Below are 24,312 nucleotides of genomic sequence, written 5' to 3'. Positions count from 1 at the left end.
AAAGACAAGTGCAGAATATGAACTGCTCAAAGGGTGTTTTTCTCCCATGAAGGCGGGGCTGTTTCAGCCTTTTAGCCCCACTATTGATCCAATCAGTCGATTAATCACCCCACTTTGACACGTGCTCCCCAGTGAGTGCTGCATGGCAGGGCATCCGACCCCAAATGCTCTGGTGGTAGCGCAAGCTTGATGTGAGGAGGAGAGAGAGACAGCTAGATAAAAGGATGAGGATGGAATTAGACAGTGAGTGTGTCTGAAGGCATGCGTGTAATATAACAATGGCTTGGATCCAAACCAGTATAGAACATTTATATTAGTTGTGTATGGGCAGCTTAACAACGGTCAAATGATCTGGAATTCTGAAGCTAGGAAAAGATTTTAGATACGTTCGGAAAATCATGGATAAATCAAGGGTACTAAGACAGAGTTCATCCCTCTTTGCCGCAGTAACAGCCTCAGAAGAAGGCTTTACACTAGAACTTTGCGGTGATGATTCGATTACATTCAGCTATAAGAGCACTAGTGCCGTTAGGTACTGATGCTGGATGATTAGTTCTGGACCAGAAACATTACTCCAGCACAGTTCTCCTGCTATGGAGCTCATTGCTCAATGGGGGGCTGTCTGCTCCACTAGCTGACGTTAGCTGTAGACTCATGTGCAACTGCTCTCCAGAGTGGCTTCTCTTTCCTGTGAAGAAGCTGTCTGTGTTCAGTGGACCACAGCCTTGTCAGTTATGTCAGCAATCGCAGTAGCAGTAGCAGTAGCTAGATTCACTAATTAAAAGATGTTTTTAAAGGTGATTATTATACAGTATATCAAAGCAACATATACCATAGTACAGTATTGGTAGTACAGGGGCAGCCATGGCCTAAATGTTAGAGAAGTAGCCTTTTGACCAGAAGGTTGCCAGTTGATACCCCAAAGTGCCAGGACGCGACTGAGCAAGACGACCCCCAGCTGCTCGCCTTCAGCGTATGTGTGCTCACCAGTGTGTGTATGTCTGTGTTAACTGCACGGATGGGCAGTAAACGCAGAGGGTTTGAGCCTATATATTCCCAAATGGTGATAGAGTGGTTTCCTTCTCCATCTTCTACTTCTTCTTCATTTTCTTCTAGTACACTAAACACTTACTTGTCACTGGTTTGTTTCTCCTCAGTGCCATAACTACAGTTTGAATGCTCTGGTGCTGGAGAACCAGCCGCCGGGCACTGTGGTCCTGCGGGTTCAAGCTCATGACGCTGACATCGGAGTCAATGGAGAGGTCAAATATGGGATCATGCAGCGAGACGGTGCCTCGCCAGGTTTCACCATCGATTCTGATACAGGTACAGGCTGTTCACGACACAAACAGACAGACTACTTCAGCACATCTCCTGCCCTGAAGGTCCTCCTGCATTACACCATTTCCCAGATCTCCATGTATTCTCATTGCTTTCTATTAAAAATGATTTATTGTAAAATAGACTGAACATAACTGAAGTGCTACTGATACTGTAATGACAGGTCAAACTTTGATTTGTCCCAATACATCATAGTGAGCTACTAATTTAGATGATAATATTCACCTAATGATATCATTCCTATAAAGACTTACTTAGTTAAAGACATGGAAGCGTCGCGTGAAAAGGCCTGAATATGCCATGAAGTGCAGTGTGTGTACTGTGTGTGTTTGTGCCACTTAGGGGTCATCAGCACAGCTGTAAGTTTTGACCGGGAGAGGCAGAGAGAATACACTCTGTCCGTCACCGCCACAGACCAGGCCGAGGAGCCGCTCATCGGCATCTGCCAAATCACCGTCCTCATTGCTGACCAAAACGACAACGACCCCAAGTTTGAGAACAGCCGCTATCAATGTAAGACACACAACGACCCCTGCTGTGCCTGTTTATCGCCCCACAGACTCTGACATTCTGATTATTTTAAACAGAGGCTGACTTTGGACTTTGCGTGCATTGCATGCATGTACCCAGAAACAGCCCCGCACCCCAAGAGAGAATGAATCTTGTCCTTAAGCAGCTTAACTCAATTATTAGAGACAAAAGATATACACGATGTACATATTTGCACCACATTTACACATTGTCATGTATCATAAATATTGTGACATTACATTGTTGTTGTAATGAAATGTATATTGTATATGTCCTTATAACACAGTTTCCTCAGTTAAACTACATTAGGCAGTATTCGTATCAGTATATCTCTGAATATTATTATTTATTCATTGTGTAAACATGAGGCTACACGTATTTTCAGATTATTTTAAATGGATGATTCTAAGGTCAATATTTAATGTCTTAAATAATCCAAAAACTCAATAATGAGCTCTGAGAATATACCACACAGACTGGTTTGGCCCAGATAAATTAAAATCTTAATTAAATGCCTGCTGCACCAACCACAACAAAATAAACCTTAAAATCATCTTCTGGAATAAAAGCTACAATCAACTCAGATGCTGAGATTCTTTTTCATGTAAGACAGATAATGAGAGACCCTCAGAAGAGGCTGACTGGTGGTGTGGCTTTACATTTAAATATTATATGTATAATAATATATTTATATATATATATATATATATATATTAATAATATATGAATGTATTGAGCCTTACTGGAAACAATTGGTTGCGCAGTTTAAGTGGTTCCCCCTTCCAGGCAGGTGCCAGACAGTTTCTATGTGATCACTGGACTGTACTAAAATTGCTTTTGCTATTTGGTCGCTATAGCGTTGCTACATATTTGCTGTGGTATTCCAAGTGGTTGCTATGGTTTTGTTCAGTGGTATCTGATAGGTGGTTGATATAGTGATACTGGGTGATTGCATTGGTGTTGCCAGGGGGGTTGGCTTGGTGTTGATATGGTTTCTAGGCGGTTGTTATAAAGTTTTTGGTGGTAGCCGTGGTGTTGCTAGGTGGCTGCTATGTTGTGTTGCTAGTATGTGTTGCTAAGTGGTTTTGAGATGGTTGCTATGGTGTGTGGAAAGTGGTCACTGGTGTTGTTAGGGGGTTTGCTTGTTAAGTGGTTGCTAGGTGGTTTGGCCAGGTGGGTGGATATAGTGCTAGTTCTAGGTTGCAGCTCTTTCGCAGAGAGACATCGGAGAGGTAATTATTGACTCTCCTCTCAGGAGGCTGACCTTTCCTCTAATATTTATGCCGCAGCCTTTTACTTCACATTACAGGAACTTGATTTTGCTGCCTTAACACATTTTGGAAGCGGAGGTCCCCGTCTAGCCGGCGTGCATTAGACCTGTACATTAAATATGTAAAGCAATTCGAAATAGGTGAGCTTTAGCAGTCCCTGCTCAGCCATGCTAATTCATTTTAGTTAACGTTCGAAACCTTGAAAGCAGGAGAAGTTTCATCTCTCGCGCTCTTCTCTTCTCATCTCATCTCATGCTCTTCTAACAGATTGGTGTTTGTTTACGATGCTCGCAAATATGTGTTTGATAAGTTTGATGTCAGAATTCCTTTTCATCATATTAAAAGCGGTGCCGGAGTGGCTCATGAAGTATTTAGCATGGAGATTGAAACGTTTCTGGGGCATGCATTCATTTGTGCTGCAGAAGGGATTGTGACAGCAGCAGGCGCTTGCTGCTGCTCAGGCGGTTGTTGTTGTTTTCTGACACCTGTGCTGATGTTTACCCTTTTCTTGCCAGACTTCCTGAGAGAGGACACCCCAGTGGGCACCAGCTTTCTCCGAGCGGCAGCCCACGACGACGATCAGGGCACCAACGCAGCCATCACTTACTCCCTGTCCCACCAGAGCCCTGCCTACTTCCACATTAATCCCAGCACAGGATGGGTCTACGTCAACCACCCCATCTCACAGGTGCCACCATCAGCCATAACATTAAAACCTTTTGCCTTTCGTTAAGCTCTGACCTGCTAAAGCCATGGACTCTATAAGACCTCTGAAATGTCCTGAGATATCTGGCACCAAGGACCATTATCCTTTTAAGTCCTGTAAGTTGTGAGGTTGGACCGCTTGTGGTAGGTCATGGCATACCAGGTTCTGACCCAGTCATCTAGCCTTTACAATTTGGGCATTGTCAAAGTTAGTCAAGTTTGACAGAAGTGTTTGTGGGATGTCCGAAGTTTTTCACATAACTCATTCTTTGCTCAGAGCTTAATTAGCAGATTTCGGCCTCGCTCTACAATGTGGTCAATGTAGCCCTCTACTTCAGCACTTAGGGCACAAGTAAGTCCCATGCATCTCCATCAAGCTACCTAGGGACCTGAGAGCTGAGAGTGATAAGGAAACTCTATCAGTGCTTTTCTGAGTGATGGCTTTCCACCATCCAGCTCTTCAAAACTGTGCCAAGCTGTAGTGGAGTTTTTTAAGAATAATATAACATGTGGAAGAAGACTTCATGGGCAGATTCCTGTTTGAACAGATCACTCAGATACTGTGCTGTTACTGGTATAGGTGTGTTCAGAGTAAGCTGCCTGTGTGTGTGTGTGTGTGTGTGTGTGTGTGTGTGTGTGTGTGTGTGTGTGTTCGCGCATGTGCACATCCTCGCTTCTCTTGATATCTTCCACAGAGACCAGCGCTCACCTCCGTCTTTGTTCCCTCCCTCAGCATTTGCATATTAAACATGACACGCTCCAGAAGAACACCTCAGCCATGTCTGTATATATATATATCTATACAAATGTGCCAGCAGGAGAAAGCACTGTATTCTCCTCTGCATAAATACATTCATGGGGAGCAGTTTCTGACATTCCTCCGTTATCCTCCAGGCGAGAGCGAGAGGCTGTTTATTTATGGGGAATAGGCTCTGCACTCTGCCTCTGCTGCTTTCACTCCTTCATTCTCTCACTTATTTCTTCCTCCTTCCCTCCCCTCCACCACACACACCCTGTCTATCAGTCTGTCTGTCTGTCTGTCTACCTGTGTGTCTGTCTATCTAGATATCTATCTATCAGTCTGTCTGTCTGTCTATCTGTGTGTTTATCTATCTATACATCTATCTATATATATATATATATATATATATATATATATGTGTGTGTGTGTGTGTGTGTGTGTGTCAGTCAGTATATTTGCCTGTCTGCTTGCCTACCTACCTACCTATCTATCTGTCTGCATGTCTGCCTATTTTTCCATTTATCTGTCTAAATGTCAATATTTCTGACTATCTGTCTGTCTGTCTATGTGTCTGTCTAACTATCCACCGGTCTATCTGTCTGTATCTCAGTCTATCTATCTATCTATCTATCTATCTATCTATCTATCTATCTATGTCTGCCTGTCTTTCTGTCTGTATAACAGTCTGTATCTGTCTGTCTTGTTAATTTCTTCTTTTCTCCTTTCATCTTTTTTTAATTTTTTATTACTTCATTATTTTCCTTCTTTCTTAATTCAGTGTTTATTTGTCTCTTTGATCTTTCATTATTTCTTTCTTTATTTCTTTCATTCTGTCTTTTTTTTGTGTGTGTGTGTGTGTGTGTGTGTAAATGTCATCTCTGCCTGTTCTCAGTTAAGCGGTGGCTGGCTCTGCTCGACTCAGCCCTGTCGTTTCCACGCAGGTTACATAAAACCTGGGGCTCCACAGTCTGACATTAAGACAGATCTGTGGACACACACAGTTGTGGACAGGCGGACGAGCTGCACTCAGATGATTCTCAACAGCGAGATTTGGCCGAGCGAGCTGCAGCAGCAGCCATGATGAATTAGCTGTATTGTGCGTCTGAGACAGAGTGAGAAGCATAGATTTCCTCCCCACTTGGCAGAGGATTTACAGAGACCCCAATTCTCTCTTTCTTACTCTCTCTCTCTCTCTCTCTCTCTCTCTCACACACACACACACACACACTCACACACCAGTCAATGCTGGCAATAGGACAGAGGTGGACCTCAGGTGAAGCATTGCAGGCAGTGAATTATTAATGCACAGTTCACATCCAACACCTTTTCCCTTTTAACCTGTCTCCATCCGGCCTGACTGGGATAGATGTGGACAAGGCCGGAGGAGTTTCAGGGGGGTGGGTGCTGAGCGAGGGGGGGGCTGAGCGAAAGGTAATGGGAATCAACCCCTCTTTCGTTTTGCCTGCTGTCCCTCACCCCTTCTTCTCCTGCTCTCTCTCTCTCTGCAGTGATTATCTCAGTGCAGCTCTTTACGGTGTGTGTGGGTCCAGGTCGTGTTTTCCATTAAAGCACAGACCAGCCCCCCCCCACCCCCCACCCCCCCCAACACTGGAAGCCCCCTGCCTCAGATTTGTCAGGATGGATAACGAATGGCGAGCTGAGAGATGTCACCTGCACTTAACTCACCTGCCTTCAAACACACAGCTTTCACTGCTCTCACTTTCTCTCCCTCTCTCTCGCCCTCTTTTTCATATCTGTCTCTACACCTCTCTCTCTCACCCTCTCTTTTTCAGATCTGTTTTTATCTCTACACACCTGTCTCTCTCTCGCTCACTTTTTCTCATACCTGTCTCTACACCTCTCTCTCTCACCCTTCCTCTCATGTCTGTCTTTATATCTACACAAATATCTCTCTCTCTCTCTCCCTCTCATATACGTCTCAACACCCTTCTCTCGCTCTCTCTGTTTTGTCTGTCTCTATACCTCTCTCTCATGTCTGTCTCTATGCCTCTCTTCTCTCTCTCCCTCTCGTGCATATCTGTCACTATGCCTCTCTCGCTCTCTCTCTCCCTCTCTCTCATATCTGTCTCTATGCCTGTCTATCTCTCCTCTCTCATCGCTGTCTCTACGCCTCTCTTACCCTCTCTCTCATATCATTCTTTCTCTTTTCACATCTCTCTCTCTCTTTCCTTTCTTACTGACCTGAAAAGAGGCCATATTTTGGAGCCTGTTAGGCGAAGTTTTACTGCTGACTCAACTTCAGAAGTGCTTCTCCATTATTAATAGAACAGAGGAAATTTGAATGGATCGGTGTGGAATATGTAGTACAAGCGTGCTCCGCTCTTTGTTCGGCAAGGCCTCAGCCTTGAAAGGCAAATTAAGAAGCAAAACTATACAGCAGCTCGGAGAACAGGTCCGTCTACACCTTCCCTCAGTGTACTTTTGAAGCCGGCTCCCATTGTCCGTTGAATAATGCTGGCTGTTCTTCAGTCTTAAATGTCAGGGATTTCTCTTACTGCTGTTGTAACGATCTTTCCAACAAAGCTCTCAAACCTTCCACCCAAAAAAATCACCCCACCCTGATGGTACGGGGAAAGAAAAGCTGCCATGTTTTTCTCCTATGTGCTCAGGCTTTCATTAAGAATCAATCCCTCAGCTTTTGTGTTCATGATTCTAAAGTCTGAGGCTTGGCTGAGATAACACCTAATCACTGTGCGGGTTCTCAACCTCCTTTCTGTCTCGCCCCTCTCAGACATCGCGGATCAGCCAGCAGATCATTGCCACAGATGGAGGGAACCGCAGCAGCTCAGTGGACCTCACCGTCATCATCACCAACGTCCACAATCAGCCGCCGCAGTGGGAGCAGGCAGAGTATTGGGTCACCATCCCTGAAAACACTGTCCGTGACACCAAGATAGTGGTAAGTGCTCCAGAGCAGTCTATATCAAACTACTGCACATGCACTGTAAATCAGCCAGTGCAGCCAGGAGCAGAAAAATAAAAAATGTGCTTTTTACACTGGGTGCATCCTGTTCCCTCTTGACATCATCTGAATCTGGTAGTTTGGTACATTGTTTCAAAGATTCATAATCAATGGACCAATAGAAATGCTATTATTATTTTTTTTATTGACAAAACTCTATATATACTAGTAATATTTCTATTATCGTCTCTATTAGGGTTGGCACAATACCACTTTTTGTTGTCCGATACCACCTTGGCTATACTGCCGATACCTCTAGCAATATGATAACATCAAAATTTTTGATCGTTTGACTTAACTTTATTAACTAAAGTTTTTATACTAAATTTATTTATTTCATTATTTCTAGGCTACTTAAAAATGTCTGAATTTGAGACATAAATATTAACATAACTTAGATATTTATACAGATTTGACCATGTTTTGATCCTCACTTCACTTTACGACTGCAATTTGTTACTTATAGCCTTTAAAAACATGTTTATGTAGGGTAAGTATTGCTGCTTGTTATAATGTGTGATTCTGTCTGTAAGTTAGACTCATCCTGAGTTATAAAGAATACCTGCATGTAGGCTTAAACCATGCATTTATGTGATAGTTTGGGCTAGATTAGACTTTTTTTCTTCCGATACCCGATCCATTGAGTTCGGCCAGTATCGGACCACTACCAATACTGAGAATAGGATCGACACAGCCCCTAGTCCCTATGTGGGTTCTCATGACATTGCTGCAAAATTCCACTTATTAAAATAACTGAATGTTTTTTTTTCTAGCTGTAGTGCGGTCTGCTGATGTGGGTTTTGTGCTGAGTGTGTGTACTTTTCCAGAGCTAGGGTTAAAACACCTGGGTTGGGAAAATGTGGCTTGTCTGTTGCTGAGGCTTGTCACATCTTATCTGGCTTGTATCTTGTTTGCTATTTCAGCTTGTTTTTATCCGCTGTCAGATTTTACAATCGTCTGGAAGCCTTTCCAGTCCGAGAGAGGCTCGCGCCAACAGCCCTCATCTGTCCGCCTAACTCGGGCAGACTGCTTGTCCAAATTCTCTCTTCTAATGTATTGAAATGGGGCGAAAAAGCCCCAGTCTTCTGAGACTCTCTCAGTCTGCGCCACCCCCACCCCCACCCCAGCGGTGAAGTCGATTCATCAGCAAAGAAGGCAGAAGTTGTTCCATTTCCACCCCATCAGCAGCTTCTCCCAGATATTCTGCAGCGTTTAGAAGCGGAGCTACTCCACTTTTCGTGTCGCCACAGGATGTGAAAGAGGCTTAGGTGGGATGTTTGAGCAGAAAGCGCTGCTTCCGCCAGGGGCCATGGAACAGGAGGATGTATTGACTTAGCTTAGCCGCAAGGGTTCACACACTCTGCTTCGCTAGTCATTTTTGCTAACATGTTTGAGAAGTGCCCTAAGCCTTGATCCACAGCAAATGATCCTGACCGAACTCTTAAGCACACTGACACACACTAACACACACACACACATATATACACTCAATCTGCTATCAATTTCTTTGCTGTGAAATTCTTTTGATTGGGCATATTGAAAACAAAGATGCTAGGAGCCAGGGTGGAGGATGAGATCACTTAGCTAGAGTATTAAGTTCTACACTGGACTTATTGGGCAGGACCATGCTAGCGAAAGATCCTTAATTACTGTATTCATTTCCTGACAGCGCTCTCATCTCGTGGTGCTCCAGCAAGCATCCCTGCCATAGATAATGAATGCTGGGCTAATCCTCACAGCCACACTTTACATATTTCAGTGCAGATATTTCTTTGCCCCCCTCTATCTCTTCCTCTCCACCACCCTCCACCATTAAGTACCCAGGTAGATTGTTGTTTAAATTTAGCAGCACTAATCTGATGTGTTAATTACACTGTGTGGGGCTGTGGATGCGGAGGCTGAATCTCCATATCAATGAGCTTCTCCCTCCAGAGAGCGTTCAGCACACTCCTCTGTGTACAGTCACGCTTCCCCGGCTGTCCACACGGGGCTCGAGGGCAGGACAAGTCTACCACTAACCACTCACACATATACAAACCTACTGTAGATTCACACACATGAAATTATACCTCTAAAAACACTACAAGGACAAAAGTTTAGGGACACCTACTTGTTCATTGTTTCTTCCAAAGTCAAGGGTGTTAAAAGGGTGTTGTTACAAAAAGAGTAACTGTCTCTACTGTCCAGGAAAGAAAGGCTGTCTACTAGATTCTGGAGCATTGCTGTGAGGAATTGATTGCATTCAGTAATAAGGGCTTCTATAAGGTCAGTGTGGTGGATGATCACCACCCCAAATCACATCCCCGCACCAACCATCATTCCAGAGAAAACAGATCCCCTGCTCCACAGCTCAATGCTTGGCATTAAGCAGTGTGCCAATAGGTTCATCTTTATCTGAGTCCTATTCTATTGGCAGTACTTATTTACAGGAACTAGACAAGCTACATGTCTCCATTTGCACATGTCTGTCAACAATGGGTGCAACTTGAAATAGCTGAATGCCTTCATAAGTAGGAGTGTCCACAAACATTTGGACATTTAGGGTATGTTTACACACCAAATCAGCTACGTTCTCCCCAATGAAATTTGTCGATGACTCCAATGCACCGTCTCTGATCAACTTACTCTTCCTGCTGCCTCTGATGTATATTAAGATGCTTTCTAATTACTTCTCGCTCAGCAGCGCCTCTGCTGGCACACATTGCTCAGGGAGGACTATTACGCTGTCAGGCAAACCAATACAAGAAGGAGAGACTGGAGAAAAGGAATATTTTGAAGAGTCTCAGACCCTTTGCTTATTCTATTTTTTTGGGTTACTTTACACTTCACACTCTGTTCTTCTTCTCCGGCCTTGGATTCTCTTCGGTAGCAGTGGTTTTGGCTCACAACTCTCTAGTGGATGCCATATTTTCCCATTCTCTGTCACAGTATAATGCATGCTGAGGCAGTTTAACTCTGATTTACAATGCTGGAAATGTTTTATTTGAGTGATGTTTACATTTAATCGTGCTGACAGTGATCAGTGATCAACCTGCCTATCTGTAGGGATTCATTGTAGTAATCTACCCTGTATATTGCACACAGACAAGGGTACCTCATTTCCTGTACATCAGCCAATCAAATATCTGCCAAATTACATTACAGAACCTCCCTTTGTTAAAAACAGTGGAGCTTAAATATTACTTTCATCATGTATACAGATATGCTAGCATTCACTGCTACACAGTTTTATAAGTGTATCTAATTTGGAATTACACCCATATATCTGACAACATGTTCACCTTAATAGTGAAAAAAACTAAAAACAAAAAATTAATTAATTAAAAACTATTTTTTAAATACGATTTAACCATGATCTAGTATCATCAGCCCTTGCGCTTGTGGTCTTTGCAGTCTCAGTTTCAGCAGTAACAGACTTGGCTGTGGCGTCGACAATCAAAGCATTTCCAGCTGAGACACAGTGAATGTGATTAATTCCAGTCAAATCAGCCTGCAGGAAATCTTTTGTGCAATAGCTCTCCCCCAGTGTTCATACAAAGCTTTCTGGGTCACACCTGTGCTGATATGTGATTATTCGAGTCATCACTTCCCCACTAATGCAAAGAGTGGTGACTGCTAGCATTGTTGGCAAATCTGATTTTGGCAAAATGTGCTGATGCCTAATGTGAGATATTAAAACCCAGGCTTACTTTAACTATATAATAAAACATGTAGAAGAAGAAGAGTCAAATGTGCTTCATATAAATGAATGGTCACTCGTATTGCTTTACCTTATTGTCTCTTATTTCGACAGTTTTAATTTTTAAATACATTTTTGGTTCTGCATTTGCTTCAGCTTTCCAGAATTCCTAGGTGTGGCATTTTTTCTCATGGCATTAAATGAGAATGAGGCCTTCTGTCCAATGGGAGCGCTTCCTTGGCTGCATCTACCTAGACATTACAAGTAAAACATTTGATTGGATAATTTTCTGCTAACCCTTCTTCAAGGACTGAACTCTTTTGTTTCCAGCCAAAATGTTTACACATTACCAATGTGTATTTTTACTAATCATTAATCTACCTCAGGAAGAAGGCCCCAAGGGCTCAGATGTCTAAATGTCACTGTGCAGATTGCGCTTTCTGAGTCTAAATTAGGAATTCAACTGCTGTGATGTGTTTACTGCTTTTGCATGTAGAAATGCACTCTCTATCCTCTGCAGTACAAAACAATGTGAGAGTCACATAGTTTTACCATTAACATATATATTGCATTGTATATTGGGCCTTAGACTCTCTTTAAATGTGTGTTGACTCTCTGATGCTTAAGCTAATGGAAGATGCATCTCGGGCTCAGCCGCAAAATCTGAGCACATCAGAAGAAGACAACTGACATTCCAAAAGCCTTGTGTTTATTTCCTCTCTCCAATGTCTCCCTACTCTCTTCACTTTCAGCTCTTAGCTTGACAACCCTTTATTCTGTCAGAAGCACAGCAAAAGAGCAGTTTCGTTTTCACCAGTGTTTTCCTCAAAAAAAAAATCCTGATAGCTTTGTAATGGTAGGCTTCTTGTTGTAAGTCAACGGCAATTACTGCCTACACTCTTAAGAAAAAGGTTTCTTGAGTAAAGGCAGCGAGGCAGCAGTCATAGACAGAACTATGACGACGGGTACAGAACTGACAGACAAAAGAATTGCCAAAGTATACAGATATGCCATACCCTGACGTTTTAGATGTGTTTACAGTAATCTAAACCTTTCTTTCTGATGGATAACCAACAGATATGCCTTCATTTACCAGCACGTAATGAAATGAGGAAGTCTGTGGACAGTAGTGGAGTAATACAGCCTGGAATGACTGTATTTTTCTTGGCGTAGTTAAACCATCAGAGTTTGGACATGGTGAACCTCAAACACTGTTGTCTCCTCCTTCAAAAGACAATCCAGCATAACCAAAACAGGGCTGGAATACCCTATGCCAATACCAAAACCCCAAAACTGGACTTGTTATATTTATGCTCCCAAAAATGTGCACTAGGTCCTAGTCAAATCTTGTGAAATGTTACAACATGCTGGCCACTTTGTGAGAATACCATGTTTTCATTAATACTGGAGAGCAGCACATCAGCTCCAGACTGCTAGTTATGGGAAAACGGGTTTCTACGTGAACCAGACCTTGTGAAAAAATAGTGAAAAGCGGAAGTCACTAAAGCAAACTGGGATCGACGCAAGGCTAAAAGCTAACGCACAAAAGCCAAACCTGGGAAAGTATGTCAAGGCTAAAAGCTAACAGCACATTGTCCTGAGGGAACACAACAAGAGAATAGCAACACTGTCTGGTAAGACTCTGGAATAATTACAGTGATTTTGTTACAGTGTTAAAACCATGTAATAATATGTAGGTGCTGTAAACCAGCCAATATCAGTTTGTATTTACTCAGTAAAGGAAAATCTGCATGTAATAACAGGAGGGGCTACAGTAGCTTTCATCGTAGTTAGAACTGGGGTTCTACATTTGGTCATAGCCATTTGACATCACATCCTTCACAGGAGGAGCTTAGGTGGAAGGCGGTATTTTCAATGTATGTATGGTATGTTTTTTTTCAAATACTGGGGGTTTAGTCCAGCTCCAGATCTAAAACTGCTTATTGCAATAAACATCTATCATTGTTCAAGTTGGGATAGAGTCCAATAGGTTTGTCAGGTGTAACGTAGCAAGAAACTGAAACTGGTGGTGCTACCAAGGGCTGGCATAAGTAAGAGGACTTGATGTCGGCTCATTTATGACAGTTTGTAGCTTGTAGATTTGCACACCTACTTTAGACGTGGTTTCTAAACACAGGCCTGTCTGAAGAAATCTAGGACTTCATGAGTGTCGATCAGCGAGAAGACAGCAGGCTAGTGTATTGAATGCACTTAGTTTCAGACCAGTGGTTGACTCCAGTGTTATTTGTGATGGTTTTAGTGTTTGTTCTAAAGGGAAAACTTGCCAGCGTTGGTTTGTCCTCTCATTGCCCTTTTCCCTGAAACTTCTACTGTACACACACACGCACACACACACACATGTACACTCACATACAAACCCAAAAGTGATGTTGCTAGTAATATGACTTGAACAACAGTGCACTTCAGAGCAATTACAGAGTCTCTCTTGCTCTTGCTCTCTCTCTCTCACTCCCTGCTCTCTCCAAGTGCAGTATTTACTCCCTGGTGTGGAGTAACTGTAGCAACTGACTGTTCAAATCTGTTCTGTGCATTGGGAGTCTTCATGGTAATTTATCCTCAGAACTCTAAATACAAATTAGGCTTGTTAAACAGTATAATGCATTCATTAGGTACACCAAGCAGCCTTGTTGTGCGCCAAGTGCTCCTATTCATCTCTCACTCTGTCTCTCTCTCTCTCTCTCGCTCTCTCTACACCCCCCCCCCTTCCTCCTCCATCCATCCATCTATCTGTCTCTCCATCTCCCTAATTAAAAATTTAAATATCAGTCGCCTCATTGTGGAATCATCTCAAGGAATGGTAATTAGCGAATTTCCAAATGCAGTAATTGCAACCTTGAGGAAGTAATTAAGGGACTTTGTTCTTGTACACGGAGGCCAGATAATGGGCATATCATTCTCATCAGGGTAACGGCGCCGCTTGCTGATAAACTCAGAGGGGGGAGGGGGATTAATCAGGTATGGTTTCACGGGTCAGTCAAGTTTGCATTTTCTGACATATAACTAAAATGAATTATTTAGCTAATGCACGCTCGCATTAATATTGCAGTGATATTTGGTGATCGAAGCAGGTTTAAGATTGGAATAAAAATGTCTCTGCGAAGCGGGGGAGGGGGTCTTGTGGGGCTCTGGTCAATGGCCAGTGGAGAGTTGCCCCTGCAGAGATCTCCGCTGAGTTGGAAAGTGATGTCTGAGAGCTTTTCGGTGTTCCGATGAGGTCAGGAATACTGTGCTGGTGACCACAAAACATGTGCTTTTATGCGTTTCCATGCATTGCGCTCTCCAACGGGACATCTTCAGCAGGTGCAGTTTCATAACCTTCTAGCAATGGTGTTTCCTTCTAGCAATGGTGAGTCCTTGATTGAGATACAGTATCTCTTGTATATAGCATATAGCAGAGATACAGCAGTGGGTGCTGTTTGATGTTATTAGTCCAGCTGTTAAAATGAAAATAATATAACAGACACAGTTTACATCTCAGTCCCAGTGTAGTCAATCAGCCAAGACAAGTTTGTTGTCCAAAGTTTTAGTTTTAGCTTTAGTTTTGTACTGGAGCTAAAATGCTAATGTCGCTTAAATATAATGTAAAGGTTTACCCTGTAAATTAGAATTGTGTAAGCTGCCTGTCTGTATCATCAAACACTGTCCTGAGTTGTTTAATCTCAAATAGACACGGTCATGTTGTTTCCCGACAGCATGATATATTGTTGGAGCATTAACCGTGACGTTAAGAGCAAACAGCATTGTGGGAACGTATGTGCTCATTCCGTAAACAGGGATTACTGGCCTGTTTAATCTTTGGATTCATGACAGAACACCATCCCGCAAAAAAATACCACCTGAACCCATCTGTATGTAAATTTTCTGGTAAGAAGCCAGTGTAGATGTGCTGCCACAGTTTACCACATAACTAAAGCAGTAGCTGCAGCCATAGCCAAGCCCAAATTACATTATGTGGACAAAAGTATTGGGACACCTGCTCGTTCATTTTTTTTTTCTGAAATCAAGGGTATTAAAAAAGAGTTTATCCTGCTGTTGTTGGAGTAACTAGGTCTACTGTCCAGGGAAGACTTTCCACTAGATTTTGAAGCATTGCTGTGAGGATTTGATTGCAGTCAGCTCTCCAACATCACTATTCTAAACTTTTAAGAATTTAAGAATTTTAAGACAGTTTTTAAGTAATCACAACATTTAATGCTTACACTATAATTCCTGTTTTAGACTAAAGAATGCCAAACAACACCTGTAGCTGATCCACTAGTTTTGGGCTAAAAAGTAGTCGATCTATAGGCACATGCATGTGAAAACTGTGTAAAATTAGACAGTTAGACCGCTTTTTAGCTTTAACGTTTTTCTTGAGCTCAGTGGTGGCTCATGCAAGAGCAAACTTCCTGTGCATCAGCAGGACTGTGAGGAGGAGGTTCTTGTCAAACTGCCTGTGGCAGGAAAGGTGAAGGAGTAGGTCAGCGCAGAGTGGAACACATCCTGGATGTCAGAGCCAGGCCCATAAAAGCAGGAAGCATGAGCCACAGAGCTTTTAAGGTGCGTCTCCTCGGCGTGGCTTGCGAGGAGACGTCCTTGTAGGAGTGAGTCAGAACCCGAGCTTTGGAGGACGTCATGGCTGACTGAACCCATGAGCCCCAATCTCTCCCAACATTTTCCATCCCTCTCTCCTTCTCTCTCTCTCTCTCTCTCTCTCTCTCTCTCTCTCTCTCTCTCTCTCTTCCTTTTTCTTTTTCTCCCTCCTTCCCTTTCCCCCCCTCTACTCCAAGACACTCCCACTGATGTCTTACTTTTCGAACTGTGTTTTCCAAGCCTCACATTCATCATGTTGCAGGACTACCATAGATGGTGTGGAAGTTGTATCTCCATTCATTCGCCCATATTGGCTTTGCTGAACTGCCCTCTGCATTGTACCGGAGTGTGTTTACTTCAGAGTGTCATTTGTTTGATAGTAGTTTGGGGTCAGTTGCTTTTTTTTCTTTTATGCTAAATGACTTACAGTCCCCCGTGCAGACAGCTTGCAGCCGTTAACTTTGGATAGCATTCTCGCAGACCAAATTTGGTCTTGAGTTTCCAGCTCTGTAAGGGTTTTTTTAATACTTTTGCGTGCTTAAATGCTTGAACCAGTGAGCCTTTTCTGTATTTTATCAGTTTTCCATCCCAGCCAGGAATAGCCAGTCCTCTCCTTTTCATTCACAGCAAAAGTCTAAAGATAAAGGTGGGCATAATTAGCCAATATTAGCAATTAGCAACATGTTATTACCAGAGAATAGCCCCAGACGTGCCTGTAGGTATTGAGTAATACACCTTAGTGTGTAATAAGCCTTGAAGTGTTAAGGGGTTAATGATATATGCGGTTGTTCAGTATTCTAGAAAGACTTGCATTACACTTGACAGTCAGGGGCACAAATGTGAAGCAATCAACATTTGATTAAAGTGTAAACTTTCAGCTTTAATATGAGGGGTTTAATAAAAAAATAATAACCATTTAGAAATTACACATTTTCACAGGCTCAAATGTAATTGGACAGACTAACATGATGATAAATGTGAGGAGCATTTACAATGCTTGGATGCAAATTCTTTGCAGGCCATGACTGTCTGGAACCCATGAAAAAACACTAAATGCTCATTTTCCTGCTTTGAGATTTTTCCAAGGCCTTTACTGCAGCTGCCTTCTTTGTTGGCCATTTGAGAACATTCAATTTCTTCTTGCTTTTGTGGGATTTTGTTCATTGTTCCTCTGGTCTAATGAAGCACCGTCCTTTCAGTTTTTCAGTAGCTGACTAAGTCTAAGTCTATACTTGGGTTATACTTGGGAATGGGCAGTTTTTTCACACCATCATACCATCTCAACAGTGCCTCCACCATGTTTCATAGATTATGTGAGATGCATCAGGTCTTGAATTTTCATTTCCTTCTCCATACTCAAGTTAATCTTGCTTTCATATGTCTAAAGAATCTTGTTCCAGATCTGGGCAGGCTTTTTAGATGTTTTCTAGCTTTCTGTTTTCTTAGTGTTCCCTGTGGTTTGCGTCTTGAGGTTAACCATTCTGCATTTACATTCCTCAAAGGTGTCTCTTGATTGTAGACTCTGAAAAGCTATTTGACAAGAAATTCCTACATTTTCGAGAGTGTTCTTGACTTGTGAAGGAGCTTTTCTTCACCAAATCAGCAATCATCTACTTGTCTTGAAGACATAGTTGTCTTCCATGGTCTCAGTATTGCATTTTCAGCATTTATCACATTTATCACTATAGTGATTTCATCATATCTGCAACATTGTGCATGCTTTAGACAGGGACCCCCAGTTTAAAAGGATTTGGAATTAAGTCAGAATCATACAGACAGTTTATGCTGTGTTGATTTTGTCCTCCAAAGGCTACTGCTTCACTCTCCAGAGTGTCTCTGACCTAGGTTAGCATGGCTATTACACTCTAGAGTGCCAGTGGCTGCAGATGCCATGCACCAGCTCAAGTCATCTCTGTAAAAGCTTAGTTTTATACACAGCTTTAGCTTTAGAGTTTAGAGTTTTATACTAAACATGCAAAGCTTCAGCACCGTTTGCTCTCACCCAAAGAATCGATCATGTGGGAAACCCTTTCCTAAGTCTAACACTATGTCTGTGAAATGTCGTCTTTAGTCTGTGGAGCCAGGTCTGTGCTACACTGATAGGAGTCCCTGTCATGTTTGTGGATGCTGTAGTTTCTCTGAGCTTCATCTTAGAACGAGAGGTGGAGGGGTAAGAGAGATGTAGCTCGATCAGGAGAGAGTCCAGAGACTCTTTCAGCAGAAAGTTACTCTATAAATGTCAATATGAGTTCAATAGGAAATTAGATGGATTACAGGTGAACTGTGTCTAATGTATTCATGTGCTGGAGTCAGCAGCTCGGTGACGGACATTTCTGCTGATTTCGAATGCCCTTTCACAAATAATGCTAATTATCTTCCATGAGCTTTGGCAAAAGGAGCACTGTCCTTAGTCATCGCCACTTTTTCATTAATACCTTTTTGAGGGTCGATGGGTGGAAGGGGTGGTGTGTTGTCCAAAAAAAAAAAAAAAAAAAACAACCTCACCTTCCTGATCAAGTATAGCATGTCTAAGCAGTTTTCACTCGATTAGCTTACACAGCCATTCAAAGATGCTTAGGAGAAACATACACATGCAAATACACAATATCTCAAATATTGTTGTTGTTGTCACACAAAAACCTTATATCTCCATTTATTTATTTATTTATTTTGACTTTTAAAATTCTTTTTTCCAATTTGTTCTCAATTTAGCTGAGCCAGCTAACCCATCCACACATGCCTCCGCTGATACATGTGGACTGTCAGCCACTGCTTCTTTTCAAACTGCCAATGCACCACCAATGCAGGAGGAAAGCACTAGACGCACTAGATGCCCAGCTCTGATATATCTGATGGCAATGGGCAAAATCGACCGATCAGTGCCAAGAGCTCTTAAAGCTTCAAGTACGGCTCGACTCGACCCGCCATCCCTTAAGATCCACAGAAGACAAGCATTCCGACTTTTTTCTGTCCTGGCACCAAAGTGGAGGAACGAACTTCCCCTGGGTGTCCGAGCGGCAGGGTCGCTTGCTGCTTTCAAACACAGACTGAAGACCAACTCTTCCAAGAGTAATTAGATAAAGAGTAGTGTAGGTTGAGTATCATGGTCTCTATATTGACTTTTGTATTTAGTAGTATCTAAGCTTAGAGGTATCTTTTGACTCCTAGTTTATACAAACTAGCTGGATAAGAGTGTCTGCTAAATGTCTTAAATGTAAATGTTAATAGAGTCAGAGTCTTAGTCTTAGGCTATATCGTTAGTCTCTTAGTCTGCTGAGCCACTAGTCAGGCTATATCGTTAGCCTCTTAGTCTGCTGAGCCACTAGTCAGGCTATATCGTTAGTCTCTTAGTCTGCTGAACCACTAGTCAGGCTATATCGTTAGCCTCTAAGTCTGCTGATCCGCTATTCGAGCCATAGCCAGCGTTATAGTCTGGTGAGCTTTTTGACATCATTTGAATCTGGCAGTTGTTCTTCACACTGTGATATGATCAATGAACCAATAGAAATTCTCCAAAATAATTTAGAATATATATATTTCTTAACTGACTTCCATTGAAAGTTAAGAAGGTTTTTTCTGCTCCTGTAAAGTTGCCATTTTTGAGCTACAATTTTTTTTGACTGACAATGACAATAAATTATAGTATGATGTCATATAAGTGACTCCATGCCGTAATCCTATCCCATCTGCACCCACAGACAAGTGGACATTGCCTCCATCTACAGCATATGGTTATAAACTGAAAACAGACAGTTTGACTGTAGGAGGGGAGAATTCTGAGAACTGAAGGGCTGGAGTTGTTGGCAGCTTCTGCTTTAAAGGGAAATTCCACAGATTCTGCATAATATAATGATTAAAATGTGGTTTGGTGGGACTCTTGACAGTAGTGGTGATAGGTACCAGAGGTCACCAGGTCAACAAATATATCTGTTTTATTTGATTTACTATCTAAAACCACCAGTCAACCCACACTAGTTTTATAAGTAAGGCAGATGATGGTAAAATAGTGTTAAATGTAAATCAATGTCTCAGTAACGTTCCCTTTGACTTCACAGACTATAAAAGCCACCTCTCCTCTGGGTGACCCGCGTGTGACCTATAACCTGGAGGAGGGTCAGGTGCCAGAGACAAACATGCCTGTGCGTTTCTACATCAAGCCCAACCGGAGGGACGGCTCAGCCTCCATCCTGGTGGCCGAGCCGCTGGACTACGAGAGCACCCGCTTCTTCACCCTGCGAGTCCGTGTTCAGAATGTAGCAGCCGTCCCACTGGCATCATTCACCACGGTCTACGTCAACATCACGGGTAAGAGCCGTCTTCACACACACTAACATACTAACACCAGTGACTACGGATGAGCAGTATCCACGTTTTTCTTACCATTATACTGTCCTCAGATATTACCACAGTATACCATATTACTGAGGGCACGAATAGAGTAGTTATTGATTCTACGTTTATGCGGTTTCTGTGCTTCTCATCCTGCGTTATTTCAACATCAAGATATGAGGGGAAAAATCACAAATACAAAACGATCGGTTAATACATTTAATAAATTGTTAATAAATTGTCAGTCTGACAACAATTAAACGTTTAGATGATATTAATTCAGATTGCACTGGTGTTAAGAGGACAGAAGGTATAAAGTTTAAAGAATGAACACTCTTATGAGTGTCTAGTTGTCGCTGATCCGTGGCACCTTACTGAAATAACATTAATTTATCCAGCATAGAGTGTCCAAGGGACTCATGTAGGGATAGCTGGAGCTTCATTTTTAGACGTGTGTCCGCATGATTAGCAGTTTAGCGTGTTCTTCCAGGTTTGCTTGTTCTCATTTTTAACTTGGAGTAACTGAAACAGCTTAGCTTATTTAGTTTACCTCACAGCTACCATAGGTTGTTTGTTTTCACACCTGTTTTCAGAGCGTGACCAAAGTACTTGTAGAGAGGAGAAATCCCGCTTGAGAATGTCTTCTGAGTGTGTCTGACACTAGAGGGCACTCCAGAGCGAGTCCAGAATGAAAGGGTTAACATGGAGCATTAGGGGCAAAATCATAGTTTATAAGTACTGGTTTATAATACTGGAAAATGCCCTGGTTTCCTCCAAACAGAACAGCAGCGAATGTTTCAGCACTGCAGACACATTTTTAAAAGCTTTTCAACACCAATTAAAAACTCCAGTTGTAAAAGTGCCTCATTTGTAGTGATGACATCAGCAGCTGTCACGAGCAGACAGTGGAGTATACCCTGATTTAATAAATCTTTATTTATTATTTATTTTAATAATGTACATGTTTAACATTGTAGTAAACATTAACGTGGCATTAACTACTTATTAATAATTATTATTAATTATTAATGTTAACAGCAATCAGTAGCAGTAATGCTAGCGTCTCTGTTGTCTAAAACCTGTTCGCTGTAGAAAAATGGAAATATAAAGGTAGGTTTTCTTTGCTTTCTTAGTGAATTTATCATTCTACTCTCCAACAATAAAGGAAGGTCCGGGTCAAGTAATTACACACATTTGAAACTATTTTTATCCATTTAGCTCTATTCACCCCATTCATGGAGGACTCCATCTGGGCTCCCTCTGGCGTTTTACAGTCATTTTTTGATAAAATAAGGGAAATATTAAGCGGTCAGGCCATAAACAATAAACTCCATAAACTGGCTCTGGCGTGACATCATCAATCAGTAAGTTCCCACAGCGCCCCCATCCTGTGGCCCACCTAAATGCACATAAGGGAATAAACTTTTATTTGGCCGTGTACTAGACTTACACAGAGCCGTAATTTTACAAATGTACAAGAAGTTGTACAATCATTTGGAGATTATCATCATTTTAAAATATTAAATGTAAGAATTATCATTCAGTTAGCTAACAATTCTGAAACTAACATGCAGCGTATATGTGTGAGTGAGGAGCTGTAGTGTGAGTTTAGGTTAAAGGGTTAAACAGCACTGAGAAAAGAACAGCACTGAATAGAACTAAGAAAAGAAAAGGAAAGACAAAAGAACAGAAAAGAAAGAAGAGAAGAAAAGAAGTTGACATCGATCTACAACGCGCTGCAAATGTGCGCTGACAACCAGTGCCACACTGCAGATCTGCCCTGGGTGGGTTTATTTATCAGAGTTTCCTGCCTGTGCCGCTCTCTGTTCTTCTCTCTCTCTCTCTCTCTCTCTCACACACACACACAGCAGTCTGCTCTAATTCTGTGACGGGGTTTGAATTAAAGCAAGGTTGACATTAATGTTCCTTTCCTTCATACCTCATTTAGCCTCTGCTGTATATTTGTGTACAGAGTGCAAGGAGATGCATGACACTGATGAGTGTGGGACAGGTAGCTGTGCTTTTGTGTGTGTGTGTGTGTGTGTCTGAGGGGGCGGAGGGCGGCTGTGGTAGAGACGCGGTAAGCAGCTACAGCAGGGAAGCACAACACTTGAGACCGTATCAGCATTAATTAGGGGTAGAATGGAGATTGAAATGGAATGAAAGGAAGACAAAAACCCTCAGAAAGCTCGTTAGAGAGGCGCTGTAATCAGCACACTGCGGGGAACAGCCACTCACTCACCCATACACACCCCTGCCCACAGAGAGCCCAACAGCATTCTCTGCGCCACTCTTTTAGGTAGAACACACTATTTGCACCACTCGCAGTCCTCAAGCCTGTTCACACACATATGTGTGTGGAGTTTCTATACAGGGTTCTAGACAGCAGCTGTAAAGAATGTGAGGACGCTGGAACAGTGAATGTTGAATAAGAGGCTGGTGTGAGGAATTTGATGGCTTCAAGGTCATGCATAATACAAGCTTTTCCGTTATTTTGGTTTAGTTCCTTCCTTCCAGTCGGTCTGTCTCATCAATGTGAAAAAAAAACAACAGCTAAAAGAAAAAGGGCATGTTTGGAGTGGGCACTGGGTTTTGCTGCAGCTGCTTATTTTAACCTCTATCAAAAGCTGAAGGCCGAAGATGCAACATTTGCCTTTCTAAACTTTTCCCGTTTTGTGCCCTCCGACTTTTATCGATTGGTGGAGTTCTTCACTTTGCACATGTAATACTCAAATCCGAATTTCAACAGGCTGAGGCTTTTAAAAGGCACATGTTCTGTATTTTCTATTGCATTCTATTTGTATTTCCCCTCTGAGGTTCACTTAAAACATGTGTAGGTTTATGGACCAAAAAGTCATCATGCATTTATACACAAACATTTCTAACCTCACGTAATCTCTTAGAATCAAACCGACTGTTTTTCTGATTTACAGTTCCAAAATTATTCACCACCTGTTGCAAATTAGGTATATTTTAACTTATTTAACGTATATTTAACTTTAATTACTAAAATTTACAGGCATGCTTCAAAGTCCACCTCATGCTTCAAAGTTAACCTTGACTTCCACTGAAAGTAATGTTTTTCCTTTGGTTTTTGTGTGACAGTAGTGAAATGTACATTCCTGCTGGCCTCTGATTGGCTGCTCTGTATCACAACTCATTCAAAAAGCTGCCTGGACTTTAGCATGAATAGGTGGAACTAATCTGCTCTAGGCTGAATAGAACAGGCTGTTTTGCAGCTCGCTTTTTGTGTATGGACAGTGTTTGGACTGGGGAGTAAATGTTATGTTGGGGTGTTCTTTTTTACTCTGGAAATATTTGCATAATATGGAGAAACATTCTGAGGCTGACTTGCCTTGTCTTATCTCATCTTGCCTGATCAGTATGAACATGTATGACATATTATGTGTAGGCCTATGTATTCTCCACAGACACAGTACAGTAAGTAAGTAACTCTCTCACTCTCTCTCCCCCTCTGCCCTCCATCATTCAGACGTCAATGACAATGTTCCGTTCTTCATGTCAAGCACGTATGAAGCCACAGTGCCCGAGGGGGCTGAGATTGGCACGTCAGTGGCCCAGGTTTCGGCCTCTGACCTTGACTCTGGTCCGCATGGCATGGTGAGTGAGTCCCTACACGCCTCAGTCTGCTGCTGAGAGGCCTGTGAGGGCTTTATTTTTATACACGTATTCAGTAAAAAGCTTAATGTTGCTTTTGCAATGCATTATTTAAGGCAGACGCATAGCTACAGAGATCCTCCACCAAGTGATGTTTTGTAAGCATGTTGCTCCAAATTCCACTATTGCGCCAACGTTGTGCACCCTACTCACTGTACCCTTCTTCCCTTCAAGATTAACTACATCATTCTAAAGGACCAGAGTGGAGACTCTCAGTTCTTTAGCATTAACTCCTACACTGGGGCAATCCACACCCGGACCACCTTCGACCGCGAGCAGAAGAGCTCTTACCTGATCGAGGTCCAGTCCCAGGACGGCTCAGAGTCGGCCCGCCCAGGGCAACAGGGCCAGCCTAACACAGGTCTGCTGCTTCACCCTGTTTGTGTCTGCCCACCTGTCACACCAGAAATAACACCAGGCCAGCCTGCAGGACCAGCACCACTCATTAACACATCATTAA

General features: G+C 42.4%; 1 protein-coding gene across 1 annotated transcript in view; it reads left to right on the top strand.

The window, feature by feature from the left end:
• LOC140556314 (neural-cadherin) overlaps window positions 1-24,312 on the top strand; it is a 156,355-nt gene that overhangs the window by 101,094 nt on the left and 30,949 nt on the right. The window contains exons 9-15 of the mRNA XM_072680080.1: window positions 1,158-1,326; window positions 1,684-1,854; window positions 3,659-3,831; window positions 7,343-7,510; window positions 19,901-20,150; window positions 23,668-23,795; window positions 24,027-24,213. Coding sequence (XP_072536181.1) covers window positions 1,158-1,326; window positions 1,684-1,854; window positions 3,659-3,831; window positions 7,343-7,510; window positions 19,901-20,150; window positions 23,668-23,795; window positions 24,027-24,213 — 1,246 coding nt within the window. The remainder of the gene's footprint in view (window positions 1-1,157; window positions 1,327-1,683; window positions 1,855-3,658; window positions 3,832-7,342; window positions 7,511-19,900; window positions 20,151-23,667; window positions 23,796-24,026; window positions 24,214-24,312) is intronic.

This window comes from Salminus brasiliensis, chromosome 5, assembly GCF_030463535.1.
Source record: "Salminus brasiliensis chromosome 5, fSalBra1.hap2, whole genome shotgun sequence".
Lineage (NCBI taxonomy): Eukaryota > Metazoa > Chordata > Actinopteri > Characiformes > Bryconidae > Salminus > Salminus brasiliensis.
This window is presented reverse-complemented; position numbering and strand designations above follow the sequence as displayed.